Source organism: Apus apus, chromosome 17 (genome assembly GCF_020740795.1).
Source record: "Apus apus isolate bApuApu2 chromosome 17, bApuApu2.pri.cur, whole genome shotgun sequence".
Lineage (NCBI taxonomy): Eukaryota > Metazoa > Chordata > Aves > Apodiformes > Apodidae > Apus > Apus apus.
The window spans coordinates 3310264-3325520 of record NC_067298.1 but is presented as its reverse complement, the minus strand read 5'-3'; the positions used below and the strand labels follow the sequence as shown (position 1 = coordinate 3325520).

Below are 15257 nucleotides of genomic sequence, written 5' to 3'. Positions count from 1 at the left end.
ACAGGAGAGAAAGAAAGAGGAGCAGTCAGCACAGGAGCGGAAGGAGCAGCCACCGGGATATCCAGCACCAGCAATTTAATGAGTGCTATAAAAATAGCAACACAAACTAGCCCTTCTCTTTCTTGTGCTGACTAAAAATAACTCGGGGGAAGCTCTGGGAAATCCCGTGCTCCCAGCCAGCCCACGGGGAGTGAGCAGAGGGGTGAGGAGCACGGGGAGCGCGGGAGGCAGGAGGGCAGGGAGAGGGTGAAGCTGGAAACGCAACGTGCTCCGTGGGACGTGGCAGGGAGCAGGCTCAGCTTCCCCCTGCAGTGCATCCTGTGGGTTGTGGGAGGCACCACAGCCCCAGGAGACAGAGGTGGGAAGAGAGGACCTGGCCTGCAAGCAAAACCTGCAGGTGATTGAGCCTTGAGGCCAGCAGGAAAACCAAAAAGACCTGCCTGGCCTCCTGGGGCCATGTGGGCACAGCCTCCAGCAAGGGTGTTTCAAGGCAAGACCCCAGAGTTGTGGTCCTTCCTCCCTGGTCCATCACTGACTACCCTCCATCTCCTCTAGGTTCCCTCTCACTGGATGTGTGTCCTGTTCCCCTGCCCAGAAGCATCTGTGTGATGTGGGGCCTCCCCAAGCAGCTGCCCAGCCAGGTACCAGGCAGCAGGTCATGCTCTCAGCATCTCCTGACACCAAGGAAGACTAACCCAGAGGGGCTCCCGGAGGCAATTCAATAATCCCTGGCTCTTGGAGCAGTGAACAGCAGTCCCATGGAGCAGTCTGTCCTTGGAGTCATGGAGGACCTTGCACATTTTCCTTGCTGGCTCTTGTTCAGTAGAAATTCAAGCAGAATTTGCACAATGAAGGGGTTAATACTTCTCAGATCCTGCAAAAATTCTTTCCCAGCTTTGTAAGCAAGCAAAATCCACTGTTCCCATTGGGACAGGGAAGGGGAAGGTGTCCTGACCCACACAAACAGTCTGCTCCAACTCCTTCTTTGGCAACAGGGATTCTCTTTCCATCTTCTGAATGGAATCCAATAAGGACAGACATAATTTTCACACAGGACATCCTCCATCAGAGAAGCCTGGGGGCAGCCAGAAAATGTCTGGAGACCCTCTGAACTGGCTTTTGGTAGGTCAGCACCCAGGACAACCTCCCTAACCTCCAGTGAATGATGGTAAAACCTGGGAGGCACGTTCCTGCTCCTCCCATTTGGAAAGCAGACACACAGACAAGCCAGCAGGACTGTGCCATGCTCTGGTGAGCAGCCAGGAGGACTTGTGACAGCTGGTTTCATCAGAAGGAAAATAAAATGGTGCACATGAGAAGATGAAGTTAGCAAGAGAGATGACTTTACAGCCCTGCTCACTGTGAAGCACTGACACTGTGCTGTGGGCACTGACCAAACACCGTGCTACTCCAGAGGAAAATGGTGCAGAATTTAGTTATTTACCAAGATTTTTTGGAGGAATTATGTGGCTGCTGCAGCTTGTATTAGTCTGCAAAACAAATAAAGACATGGCTAGCACTGGTTATTCAGATAACTTGTCAGGGGATGATGACACGTCAGCCTGCAATGGCTGAGGGTCTGGAGACAACAGGGCAGAGCTGCTGTGCTTGGTGTTGAGAATCTTGAAACTATTCCCCAAGGTTGGAGTTAGAGGATGAGGTGGAGGCTGCGTACAGCAAGAGGGTCTTCCCTTCAAGTGCAGCTATTTCTGCAGCCAGCACAGTAGGGGGAACCTTGCTTTGAGGAACCCTTGACCCTGCCAGTTGCCTGCCTCCCTTTTTGGGCAGGGCCTGGCTGGGGCAGGTGCCTGTGCAGGTCTAGAGAAAGGGTTGGTCCATGCTCAGCCCTACAGCCTGCCCCTCTGCAGGTGACCCCACTTGCTCTTGATTTAAAATGCTTTCGCTGGGTCTGTACCAGTTTCACCAGGAAAATAGAACTGCACGTGTTGTTGCATGAACTGGGAGCTTCCTCCTCAGGGAGCCTGAAGAATGGAGCAGGCTCTGCTTTCTCCTGCCCTCCTGTGCATCAGGAATGTGGCCATGGCCCAAGGAACATGGATCCCCCTTGGCTTTCAGAGGATCCTCCACACAGAGCCATGGGGCTGAAGGAACCCACAGGCTGCCCTTGCCCACCAGCCTGAACTTGTCTTTATTATCTACAGCCTGTCTCAGTGGCACTGATTGTTGTGCCAGCAAGTTGTTCAGTTTACCACCTGAAAACATCTGACAATCAAGAGTCTAGCTTTGAACCTGAAGTCTTGTGCAATGGCACCACCTTCTGCTCCTGAGCATCTTCCTACAGGCAGTTCCTGCCATCCTGTGATGAGGCCACTTGAAGTTCTCACATTTCTCAGAGAACCATCCAAGCAAGTGTGAACAGAGCTCAGGAATGCAATGGCCTTCATCTTTTCCAGGCAAACCAAACACAGAGTGGGCTTTGGTAGGGATATTGATCTCCCTGCTCAGGTAACACTGACACTTCTCCCTGTGCTCTTCTCTGGATACCAAATCCCAGCCAGCTTCCTCAAACTTCCTCCAACATTTCATGTTGACTGTGTCACAGAGCCAGCGCAGCAGGCTCTGCCTGTAGGCACCAGCTCCCCTTCCTGCAAGGGTTTCTTTGAGCTCTCAAAGCTTTTGTCCAGTCTTATTCTGTTACTCTGGCCTTCCTGCTCTTTTCTGGTCTCTGGATAAATTGGATCAGTTAAAAAAAACCAAAGTTTCTCTGTCCTGGGATTCCATCAGCAGAAAACCTATGCAACAGGTTGACACCAACCCTTGTGCAAAGTCTATCAGATTTTGGGAATGTGGGATCAAGAACATGCTCCAAGCCTGGTACCAAACCTGACTCTCACCATGGAGACAGCAATGCCCACATCTCCTCCTTCCAGAACAGCTGTTCTCAGTCACCAAGGGTTACAGCTCTATGGGTTCATTTCTCACCCTCCTGCAACACATGGGAGCTGAGATCCTGTCCTGGTGCACCTCCCAGAGCTCACCTGCTGGTCCTCAGAGACAACAGGGCATGAGGATGTGTGGTTAAACAAACAGGAATGACTGCACAAGTCCAAGTCCTGGGGAAGCTGCTTGGGGCTCCTCATATTAAACACTGACACCTGATACTTCCTCCTAAGGGCAAGTTCAGCAGTTAAATTTTGTACATTTACTTTTATAACGCCAGAAGTGCCTTTTCTTCTGTTACTTTCAGAGTGAGAACTGTGCTCAAGCTTTCCAAAATGACCTTCATAGAATCATTAAGGTTGGAAGGGACCTTCAAGATCATCAATTCCAACCCCTCAGCCACGAGCAGGGAACCCAACCACTAGACCAGGTTGCACAAAACGTCATCCAGCCTGCCCCTAAAAACCTCCAGGGATGGGGCATCAACAACCTCCCTGGGCAACCCATTCCAGTTCCTCACCACCCTTAGAGTGAAGAATTTCTCCTCATATCCAACCTAAATCTCCCCTCTCTCAGTTTAAAACCATTACACCTTGTCGTCTCACTATCTTCTCTGATGAAGAGAAGTCCTTCTTGGACAGAAACCAGGCTGCAAAATGCCAGCCTAGAAGCTGGCAGTGCAAAGCAGCAACAGGACAATACCTTTCAGCTGCCATCAAATAAACTGGGTCTAATCTGAGGTCTGCAAGGTGTTAAATGTTTGGTGCCATTTGTAGAAGTGCAGTCCTGTGGCACTGGCTGTGTTGCCAGTGCTGGCAATAACTGCTACTGATGTCACAATATTTTGCTTAAAGCTCCAGCTGCTGGAGTCCTGTGATTGAAATGCTCACCCTTTGGTGGGGGGCAGTGAAAAATTCAAAGGTTTGAACAAATAAACAGAAGAAAAATGAAAAGAACCTGCATTTATCAGGTCTGGGATCAGTTCAGGATCATGATTTTTGTCCTGTTCAAGTTTTCTTAATTCCTGGTGCTGGCAATACTGGATTGAGGAGGTGTCTGTTGCTGGCTACCTTGACAGAATCCTTCAGGAAGGCAGAGGGGTGGGCAGGCTGCAGCCAGAGGAGCTACAGCCACACTCTTAGTGAGTTCTTGTTCTGCTGTTTAGACAAGAGCTGCATCACAGTCTGTAAGGTCAGCCAGGAGAGACCAAAGTGACACAGCCTGTGGAAAGGTGTGATCTTAGGAGGGGCCCTTGATGAGGCAGAAAGGATAATCCTCTACCTTGGTCTCAGATAATCATGGATTCATGGAGCCTGAGCTATGTCGGGTTGGAGTTGCCCATGGAGCAGGGCTGAGCTCCCATCATCATTTTGCCAGTGGTGCTACAGGGTTCACGATGCACCCACACGTTGGACGTGCTTGTTCTGCTACAGTGACCTGTGGGACAGGGGGCAACGCAGCTGAATGTTTGGATGGCAACACCTTGGCATCTCTCCTGACTTCACTTGGAGCATGACCACCTGTGTAGCACCAGGGACCACAGCACTTCCACAAGGCAGGAAGCAAAGTCCTCCCTGGCACCCATCTGCTCAGAGCTGAGCAGGTCTGAGCAGGCAGCTGGTGCCACCCAGTGCCCCAGCAGTGCCCAAGATGAACACAACCCCTCTGAGCCAGGAGTGGCTGAAAAAGGCAGAGAAAGGTACTCACGGGGCATGATGCCTTGGTCTGCCAGCTGCTCACGGGTCCTTCTCTGCTGGAGCCGAAGCTGTAAAACTGAGAGAGAGAGAGTCAGGGAAGATGCAGGATTTTATGGATACCTCTCTCAGGGACAATCGGTCAGGGGTCTGTGTGTGGCACAGAGCTCTGGCACTGATCCCTGCTGCTGCTGCTGGACCAGCCTTGCTGCAGCAGAGCTACAAGGCCTGTCAAGGAGGGGCTGCCCAGACTGCACCCAACCACCCCTGCCTGCACCCACCCACCCCTGCCTGCAGCAGAGGGATGGGCAGGGCAGGGCTGCCCCTGGTTCTCAGCACCCTGGAGCCTGGGGTAGGCTGATCCTTGCCTGGCACCTGGATCAGCAGCCTCAGATGACCGTGGCTGCAGCTCAAATCGTTGCTCAGCTCTGAACTCTGAAGCTGGCAGGTCCTCCCTCACCCCAGCACTGTGGGTTGAGTAGAGCTTTCCAACTCCATCACCCTCCTGAGGGCCTGGCAGCACATTTCCACCCTTGCAAGGCTTGGCACTGGATGTAGATATGCTTCTTCTACCCAGGAGGATGCAGCTAATGGGGTGAGGAGAGATTAGTGCCATCTCTGTAGGAACCACCAAGGACCTGCAGTCTCCAGTGCACCTTCCTTTTAAAACCAATGCCCTGCCAGATGGGAACAAACCACTGATCAGGGTGATAAAGTGGTTTAGTGGCACAGCCTCAGCTACAGAGCATCAACTGGGTGTCTCAGATGCACCTCCCAAGATCTAGAGCAGGCAGGGACAGCCCACCCAGGCTATGGAGCTCTGCACAGGACTGCACAGCTTAGTTCATCCCCTTGCTCAGGCAATCCTGCCTGTGCTTTGAATCAGTAACAGATGCTTCACCTTTGTGTTTGCAAATTTGTCTTCAAGATAGACAAGGTATCACGAGGTAAAACATCAAAGCCTCTTCTGTATTTTCCTGCTGGAAACTAGGCACAGCTTGCCACCAGGATGTGTGTTTTTCAGCAGACACAATATAACTGCACACAATATAACAGCCCTGGGCTGCATCCTATAGCTGCCTGCAAGAAGGAAGGGGAAGTATTCCAAGGACTGGAAGGGAAAAAGAAGCAGGAGCAGCAGTTTTGTCCTCAGGAGCAGCAGCAGCCTGTTGAGCTCTGCCAACAGCTCAGCTGTGCAGTGCAGCTTCCCTGGGACATGAGATGGAGCTGAACAATAATCCCTTCCAGGGGAGTGCCCCAAGGCACAAGGCTCCCTCAGATGCCACTGCTTGTGCCTCTTCCATGTCCTCTGTACAAAGCACATCTCACATTCAGAGCAGATGTTCAATGAAGGCCTCACGTGGGACCGTGATCTGCTGACAAATTTCAGCACTTGTTTGGACAGCAAAGATAGATCCTTGCTGTGAGTGACAAATGTGGCCTTCAGAACTGGCAAGGTCTGCATGCATGCTCTGCCCCTTATGCCAGGATGGAGCTGGTGACTAGAAGTCAGTGGCTGCCAGGAAACCTGTAGCCCTCCATCACCCTGTGGCACCACCTGGTCAGGGCTGGTTCTGCCCATGGACAAAGATTTAGACCCTCACTGTAGGTATCTACATCAGATCCAGACTCCTGCATCCCCTCTGCAGGAGTCATCCCCCTCAGGGGACCCCAAAACCAAACTAGGCACTCCATGCTTTAGGAATGTCTGCCTTTCCTCCTTGCCTATAGAGGCAGCCTAATGGTAACCAGCTCGTGGTACACATGGTGAGCTGGACCCCAGCTTGTGTAGAACCTTCTCTGTGACTGGTCACAACATTGAAGAACTACATGCAGAGCTCTGCACTTGTAGTGATGTATCTTTGTGGAGCAGGTGAGCCAAGGGAGGTTGGAGACTGCCCAAAACTCAAGAAGCTATGTAGCTCACCTGAGAATGGTTCTCTACTCTCCCAAGTCCTGGTCCAGTGTCCCAGGCATTAGAGCATCTTGCCTTAAACTGAGGCAATTAGCACTCAACATCCCATCAACAAGCAGGAACTGGAGATAGCAAAGACTTCTGGAGGCCCATGCACCACCCTGCCAAGGCCACAGCAGTCTGCCCATCTTGCTGTAGGACACCCCAAGGGAGGATTCTCCATCACTGCCCTTCACAGCTCCCTCATGTGCCAAATTACTTGCACCATGTCATTGACTTCTGACACAGCCAGGCCAAGAGACACAGAACATCCACACGAGCCAGGGCAATGCTGTCAGCCAGAGGACCATGCCTTCAAAGCCCACATTCTCTGCTTCTGCTGCTTATTTCATAGCCCTTCCTAGCAGACAAATAACTCAGCAGCCTCAGGGTGCAGGCAGCTGCCAGCCAGGCCTGTCTAGAGAAAAAGAAGGTGTTAGAAATTCCCTGGAAGCATAGGAGGGTGATGATGATTGCCAGTGTGGGGGCTGTAAGACTTAGCATCTGCCTTGATGCAAGAAGTGTTGACAACCTGGCTAGGTTTCACTGCCATAGCTCTCCTGTTGCTTGCATGCAGGAGCAGCAGACAGCAATGCAGAATTCCCAGATCCTGCTGCAAACAGTGCTCATCCAGGGGAAGCCACCCTGCACAGCTGGTCCCTGCTCCTGCTGAACACCTCTCCTTTGCCTCCTGTGCCAGGCACTGCTGAAGGACCATCACAGAGGGCACCTGATCTTACTTAATGATAGTTTTGTGCAGGGACAAAAGGTTTACAAATGGTTTCTCATGCTGGCAGACATAAAGGCTGTGACCAGCAGTGGCAGAAGCTGCTCTGAGCACGAGAGCTAAGCTCCTCCATGGGTGAGTGGCTCTGGGCAGGCCACGCAGCCTCCCCCACATATGGGGTTCATCTTGGGCCACACTAACCTTACAAACTCCCTGGCCCAATCTTAAGCCACAAGGAAAGGGGGAAAAGTTTATCCAGCCTTGTTTGTTCAGGGGAAGCTGGCAGAAGGTGGGAGGACAAGCATGTCCATCTCCAGGAGCAGCCCAAGCTCAATGGTTGAAGCAGTCATTTCAGCCCCTGAACATTCACCCAGATCTGGACCCCCTCATGCAGTAGGATGCATACCTTGACTCCCAGGTATCACCTCTATGGAATTCCAAATCCTTTTGCAGACCATCTGAAGAAACGTAGCTGGGGACAGATAATAAGGCTGAACATCCTTGCAGGAAGAGGTAAAGAGCCCACTGCTTTCTGCACTCTCCAAGTCAGTGCTGCAGCCTGCAGTTCAGCAGTGCCAGCTCAAGGCTTGCACCTTTCCCTAACCACCACAGGGCTGGAGGAGCCCCAGGAAACATCCAACCAACCAGCACTTCGGTGCTTCTTGAAGGGGACTTGCAATCTGACTTGCAATCTGCCTGACCCAGCTGCATTCCTGTCCTCTTCCTTTGCTACGTGCCTGGAGGCCTGAGCTCTGAGCACTGCAGTGACTCACTGTGAGGATGCTGTCACCCACCACGTATGGGAATCATCTTTTTCTGGAAAACCCTCATTTTTCAAGGAAACTGCTTTGCTAACACTTTAGAGGAATGGTTACATTACAGGGTGATGGCTGGAGTACCTCTGATGAGACAGTCTTGGTCCCAAACCCCCAGCATCCCCGTTTCCTTTCCTTGGGTGGTGGGAAGACCTAGATGACCTTTAAAAGTCCCTTCCAACCCAAACCATTCTAAGTACTGCCAAGGGAGCAGCCATGCACACTAGTCACTCTGTGACACCATCATCTGAGACACTGCCTTGCTTTCAGCAAATCTGCTCCCTCCTGTGGACCCCATGATGAGAAATTCCTCTTCAAATAATGCAAGGCCATGCCAGAGCTATCCCAGTGATCTTGCTTGTCAACTTTTTCTGTCAGAAAGAATCCTCTCTTCTGTCCTAGCACCATGTCCCACTTAGTGATACAGCTTCCAGGAACATCCTCTGCAGTGGGGCTGCATCATCAGTGCAGAGAAGACCTCCTAGCATCAGTCATAGCTTGCTCTGGTGGCCCAAGCTCTGAGCCCTGCCCATGACCAGTGGTCACGAGTCATCCTCCTCCCTAGGAGCTGACCTCAGAGCTTTAAGAAGCTAAAAGGACTGCTTGGGCCAGAGCAGGCTCCTTGGAAGCTCTGAGGCTGCAGGAGGCTCTCCCAGTGTTCAGCTCAGCCTCCTGGCTGAGGCCATCACTGCTTCTCAACTTCTAAGCCAGCACCAGTCCTGACAGCCTCTCTGGGAGTGGGAATGACTGGGGCAGATTCCCACCTGCTCCAGCTCTTCTCAGCTCTCTTAAGTGCTTTCAGGTGAAATCCCAATCATTTCTGGTTTCCTCCCTGCCTGGGCTGTGCCAGCACCTTTGCTGTGATTGGGACCCACATGCTCAGCTAGTGCAGTAGCTGTGCTCTCATCTCCCTCTGGAATAGGTCCCTGCTGCAACCAGCATTGATGGATGGTCAGACAGTTGCCTGCTGCTCCCTGCACCACCAGGTTCTCCTTGGCTACGTGGTGAAAGGGACCAGCAGAGGGAGGCACCACATTATGGCAGTTTGACCCCAGTGTGTGACCATGATGGGAGTCAGCAGCTTGACAATCAACTCAAGCTGGCACTGCCACCAGAAGAAGCAGCAGCAAATCACTGTCCCCTCTGCCAACCACCCCAGCAGCTCATTCCTGCCCTTCATGGCCCAGAACTGGGGTTTTCAGAGTGTGGGTGCAGCTGAATGGTGCAGGGGATGGGGGCTGCTCTGCTGGGGCCATAGGGGAGTTGGCAGCAAATTGGGAAAGGGGTGATGGGGAGGAGGGACTCCTGGTTTCCAACAGCTGCAGATGATGTGGCATGTCAAACAGCAGCTGAGCAAACGTGAAACGTGTTTATCCACGGCCACGGTGTGTCCCAGAGGAACCTGGTGATCACCCCAGCTCACACACTGGCTGGCAGAAAACAGCCCTGGTTTGGACCCATCCTCCCACGAGAGGCAGAATTGCTGCCTGCAATGGGACTGTCTCTCCAGGTGATGTCTGAGGCTTTCTCCTGTGAGCGTGCCAGGGGGAGAGGAGCTGTGCAGCAGGAGATAGACATGGGATCCAACTGTCCTGAGGTCCCAGCAGAGCAGCAGCAAGGCTGGCTTGGTGGCAGGGAGCATCTGTGTTGCTGTGGCTGTTCCCTGCAGCTGTGTCAGGAGCAGGAACCTGTGTCCAAAGCAGGATGTCCACATGGGCAGGGCAGCCAGGAGCAGCTGTGCTCCAGCCCACTGAGCAACGGGCTGGCATTGAGCTGCTGGTGTGAGGGCTCTACCTGGGTGAACATGTAGTCACCTTGAGCTGAGTGACAAGCCAGCCAACCTGCTGGATGCCACCACTGTCAGGGTGAAGCACTGGTCCAGCAGAGCATCATAGATCCTGCTTTCCTAGAGCTGCTGGTTTGCAAAACCAGCTTGGCCAGGCTCTGTCCTGAGCCCCTCCATGGCTCTCAGCCCACATGCTTTGCTGATAGCCAAGTGCCACTAAGTGATTTCTCTGTGGCATCACATCTTCAGGCCCATGGCATCCTCTGACAACATGGCCTGTGTGGGACCTGTGTGGGACCTGTGTGAGCAGAGACAAAGCTCAGCCAGCCCCAGCCTGGCTGCCAACAGCATTGCTCAGCCCTGGCCAGGCCTCTCCTGGCACTGCCTCAGAGCAGGGCCCAGCCATGCCAGCCTTCCTCCTGCCTCTGATGCCCACCCCTTCAGAGGTGGGAGTGTTTTATCTTCTCCCAGGCAGATGTGCCATGAGTTTGTGTATTACCCAGGGGCTGCACAGCACTGGAAAACTCATCTCCATTGGTGAGAACAACATCTCTAAACCCATGTTTGAGCCTGCAGGTGCCTTGGAAGAGACATATGACCAGACCTGGCTAGCTAAAAGCCCAAACCACCAAAAGGACATAGGTTGACACTAAAGTACAAGCAGCTGGGAAATTCCTCTCAGACTTGTGTCCATCACAACGTGCAACCCCAGCCTCACCATGGTCCTGAGAACAGGCTGTGACCAGCCCTGCCTGGAGTCATCCCTCCAGCATCCCCATGAGCAGCCCATCCATCCTTCCCTTCAGGTACACTGAGGTTCAATCCACGTTCTGACATGCACCTGACAGACAGACAAACGTACGCCTGTCAGCTAGAACAGCAAAGTGTAAGATGCTAGAAAAACAAAACCCAGCACAAACTGATCTACATCAAGTCAGTGTTTTACAAAACCTCCATGAAATCACAAAGCAGTGTCATCAGTTACAGCCCGGCTGTGGTTTGAATGCACACACTGATTGTGATCTGCACAAGCTCAGGATCTGAGAGGAAACACACGCACATGCTTTATCTTTGGACACTGGGAAAAGGAAAACAAAGGTTCTGCCAAAATGCCTGGCTTAACACCCTACCAAAACCTACTCTCTTCTGCCTTTATTAACTTGCTGGTTTTGGTCCAAATCACTCTCTCCACCACAGGCAGACAGAATAAATTCCTCCCATCTCAACCAGCTTCATTCACTCCCAGTGTATAAGCCCGAACCCTTTTTCTCCAAAGACCCAGGCGAGTCTTCTGAGCAAATTCACACCCATGTGTCCACAATTAGGCCTGGATATTACCCCATGCCAAGCCATGCAGAGCTGTATTTAGAGTGTTAAACTTTCACTTCTCACCAATTATCTGAACCACCACTGATGTTATGCAGATGTTGGCCTTGTAAACTCTCTTTCCATGTTGCTGGACAGAGAAGGTCAGAGTTAAGGTTAAGTCTGCATTTGCCAGCTTTGTTTGCTCTGTCCGATGACAAAGGCTCCTGTTGCTGCTGTACAATCAGTTTGTATTCAAAGCAGGAGATCACTTGACATAAAGGATCATCTCTGGGAAGAGTTAAATATGTTTCTGGAACAGCCCTTAGACATCCTAGCTGATTTAGTGCAGTCCCATTGATAGTTGGAGCACATGGGATAACACGGCAGGCTTGAAGAATCATCATTCCTGCAAAATTTGTCAGGATGACCTCAGATCAGCATATTTATCTTTGGCAAAACAGACAAAATAAACACACACACAAATCCTGGAGGAAGGGGAGGGGGAGCTGAAAGGCCTGCATCGTGTTGGTTAGTCTGATCTGTCTCCCCTGGAGCAGTGCCTGCTGCCCTGCACTGGGGTAGCTACTGTCTCTCCACACTGCACAGCTAAGATGGTCCTTCACTGTGGACCACTGGAGAGGAAAGAGAAGGAGAAAGCACTGTGGGACTTGAGGAAAGGCTGCTGGGCACTGCGTGAAAAAGCCACTGCCTCCCCCAGATCAGGCTTCCCTGGGCGAACTCTTCCTTTTCCTTGCTACTGATGCTGCCAGATGGAAGCAAGAGACTGAAAAGCTGACCCTTGAGTCACCCTTGGAGGGTCAGCTAAATGCCAGCAGCTTGCAGCTGCCACCTCCTTGCCCCACTCCCTGCCTGCTGTGTGCCACAGGGATTGAAGGGATGCTGGGATGAGGAAACAAGCAGCAAGTAATACAGCTGTAGCACCCTTTCACACACACATAGCTCTTTCAGCTGCTCAGTGTGTGCAGGTCATGGAGAAAGTGACAGCAAAAGTTGAGTTATTAAGATTATTAAGTTATTACCATTGGCCTGGAATCCTTCAAAAGGGATTCAGACTCGTCATGAGTTACGGAGCACAGCTAATCCTTCCCAAAAGCAGCCTCACACCTGCCTGCACAAGACCTTTCCCAAAGCACTTTGAAGCTCAGCTGCTCAGGCCTGGTCCCTCCTGGCTTCTCCTTTGCTCACCTGGGCCAAGCTCCACAGCTGCCCTGGAGCCTGTTGTGGCCCCTGAGCTGTGCAGGAGGGGGTGTGTGCAAGGTGATGAGTTGTTTGAGATGTTCATCCCTCTGCCAAGAAGGACAGTAAATTGGAGCACTGCTCCTCCTGCCATGCTCAAGGGGCTTCACAGCTCCAGACCCCTGCACATGGTGCAGGGACACCAGGGGAACCTGTCCCACAGACACCGCACGAAAGAGATTTGACCCCTTCAACCATTAAACGTTAGCTTTCCATCTCTAATCCCCACTTTACTAAAATTCCAGCACAAACTGAAGCAGCATCCTTGACTTGTTTTTATTCCTCAGTGTCCCTCTTCCCTGCCCAGTCTCACAGGCTGCCATGACCAGGGTTGTGCTGTGGCCATGTCCCACATCACCTGCAGCTGTCCCAGCCATGGGGCAGACATCCAAGCCCAACTCAAACACAATAAATAGGCAGAAAAATATTGTCAAATGGGAAACCTATCTCTCACAAAGCAATAGTGAGGGATGGCAGCTGTGGGAATAAGCCACGAACCAAAGAACACCCCACAAACTGACTGCTCTTGAAATGCTGAAAGACACGAGAATTTATGGACGCAAAGACCCACACAGCTTCCTTTTACTGGAGAATCATTTGAAAAATATGTTTAGAGATCCCACTCTTGGTTCCCTAATAAAGCCAGCTGACAAATAAACCAGAAATGAGCCTTAAAAACAATAGTGGTTCATTTGAGAAGAACGCAGGGACATGCAGCACAGCCCATCCTCCTCTGTCAGAGAGGTGGCAGTGTTGCTTTGGAGTTGCTGGAGGAAGAGTTACAGACTGAGATTTTTTTTTTTTTTCAAATGTACCATAATATACCAACAAAATCTAAGGAATGACTTAATCTAATGAAATGTAAGATCAGAGCGATATGGAAACCACACCAAAGCCCTGGACCCCAGTTTTGTATATTTCTGCCAGACTGGGACACTTGTGTTTGCACACACGCTCTTGGATTTTCAACCAACTGCCAACTTTGTATTTGCTGAGAAAACAAAGTTCAAGTTGACCACCCAGCTATCTAAGAGATTCTGATAACACCACTCATGTCTACCATCAATATCATAAATCTCTCATTTCGTTATCTACACCAGGAGGCACAAACACACACGGTGTGGGTGACATGCCAGACCAGGGGCACGTTCCAACGTGACCACCTCGCCCGGTCTTACAGCCTCCCAAACGGCACACGCAGCTCGCCTGTCCCAACACCCTCACAGATAATACTCCCAGGGGAGAACATCACCTCTGGGAAGGTCAGAGAAAGCTCCCGGAGAACACCTTTTTTTTTTTTTTTTATGACATTACCAAAAAAATACAGCACTAAGTTCTGTTGGTTAAAAACATGACAAGCCAAGACACTCGCTCACAGACACGGCGATACTTACTATAAATACAGCCAGTGAATAAAGGCATGAACATCCAGCAGAGGGGCTGATTTAGAAGCGACTGTCCCATAATTCACCTTCACTCACCTTCACTCAAGCTGAACGTCCTCCAAGAAGCCCCTGACTGGTGCTTCCCCTAACTTAGGAGACACAGGCATGTTTTCCTTGCAAACCCTCCGAGAGCGGCAATCAATTGTGTGGCTCCGGTTTTATTTCTCTGATGATGTCACTTTAAATACTTTTCGTGTTCCATTTGTTATTTTTACTTCTAAAAATGACGCATTTCTTCAAGTTCATTTTTCTCCAATTAGTCACGACTTAGTGGAACAAAGTCGGGCTGCCTGCATGTCCGGGAGCGCGTCGGGCCCGTCTGCGCCGCGAGCAGCACAGACAGACCCAGGAGAGCACCTGGAATATACCGACTGTGCTGGGTACCTTGTTTATCCCAGTGGATAAACAAGCCCTTTTTTTTTTTTTTTTGGCTTCCTGCCCAAATCCCTTGCAGCAGGGCCAGGGCAGGAGACCCGGGAATTACAGCTTTACCAAAATAAACCACGGACATAAATCGGAAGACAACGAAAAACCAGGAGGAAAAAAAAAAAAAAGCAAACAACCAAACCCCCAAACAACCACCAAACCAACAGCAACAAGAAGGAACAGAGAGGAAGGAAGGTGCATTTCTCCACTGGTGGAATTGCCTCTGTTAAGAGCAAAGCTCTGCCACCCCTGAATATTTTGCCCACGTGCTGCTTCCAAACATTTAATGCAAAACCGCCTGTGGCTGCAGCTTGATCGGAGAGAGAAGTTTTAAGAGAAAACTCAAGGTTTCCCCTACCTGATCTGAACTTGCTCCGGATCAGCAAGGAGTGCTCAGACCCCAGGAGCGTCATGGTGACTTGAGGGGTAGGGGTGTGGGGGGGGCAGGTCCAGGTGCCCCTCACTTTAAACCATTAACTTCCTCCAGAGAGACAAACCGGCCGGTTAGTGCTGGGGATTCATCCAACCCTCCTGGACTCTCCGGGTGCTTTTCCAGCCGGCCGGCAAGGAGCAGCGAGCGGCTCGGGAGGATTTGGTCCCATCCAGCACTGACCCTCCAGGGACTGTTGCACTGATGAAGGAGCAGGGGTGGCTGCCAGTCCTGCCTTGATGTTACCGTCTAGCGGAGCAGCGACTATCGGAAAGGGTCTTAGCAAAGACACAAGTTTGATATCTGATACTAATTACTACCGGCCGGGGAGCAGCCAATCAGGGCCAGCTTGGGGAGCCGCTCGGAAATATCAACAGAGCCAGAGTTTTAACTCTTTGGAGTGTGGGGAGGGCAAGGCCAGCCAAGCTGGTTTGGGGGGGTGGGTCTGTGTGGGGCCCCCTCCGGCAGAGGAAGGGCTGGGGTTGGTGTCAGTGTCCCTGGAGAGGGGACAGCA

The 15257-nt window shown here is 51.5% G+C and overlaps 1 protein-coding gene across 4 annotated transcripts in view; it reads right to left on the bottom strand.

Moving 5' to 3' along the window:
* The window catches only part of MYOCD (myocardin), a 37114-nt gene extending 22131 nt beyond the window's left edge, over positions 1-14983 (bottom strand). For 3 of the 4 annotated variants that reach the window (XM_051634678.1, XM_051634674.1, XM_051634675.1), the window contains exons 1-2: positions 14672-14983; positions 4609-4674 (exon numbers count right to left, since the gene is read on the bottom strand). In XM_051634678.1, the coding sequence (XP_051490638.1) occupies positions 4609-4674; positions 14672-14726 (121 nt within the window). In that variant the 5' untranslated portion in view covers positions 14727-14983. Of the gene's footprint in view, positions 1-4608; positions 4675-13923; positions 13995-14671 lie in introns of those variants that run through there. The other variant, XM_051634676.1, reaches the window with a different exon arrangement.
* Between the last annotated feature and the right edge of the window lie 274 nt (positions 14984-15257).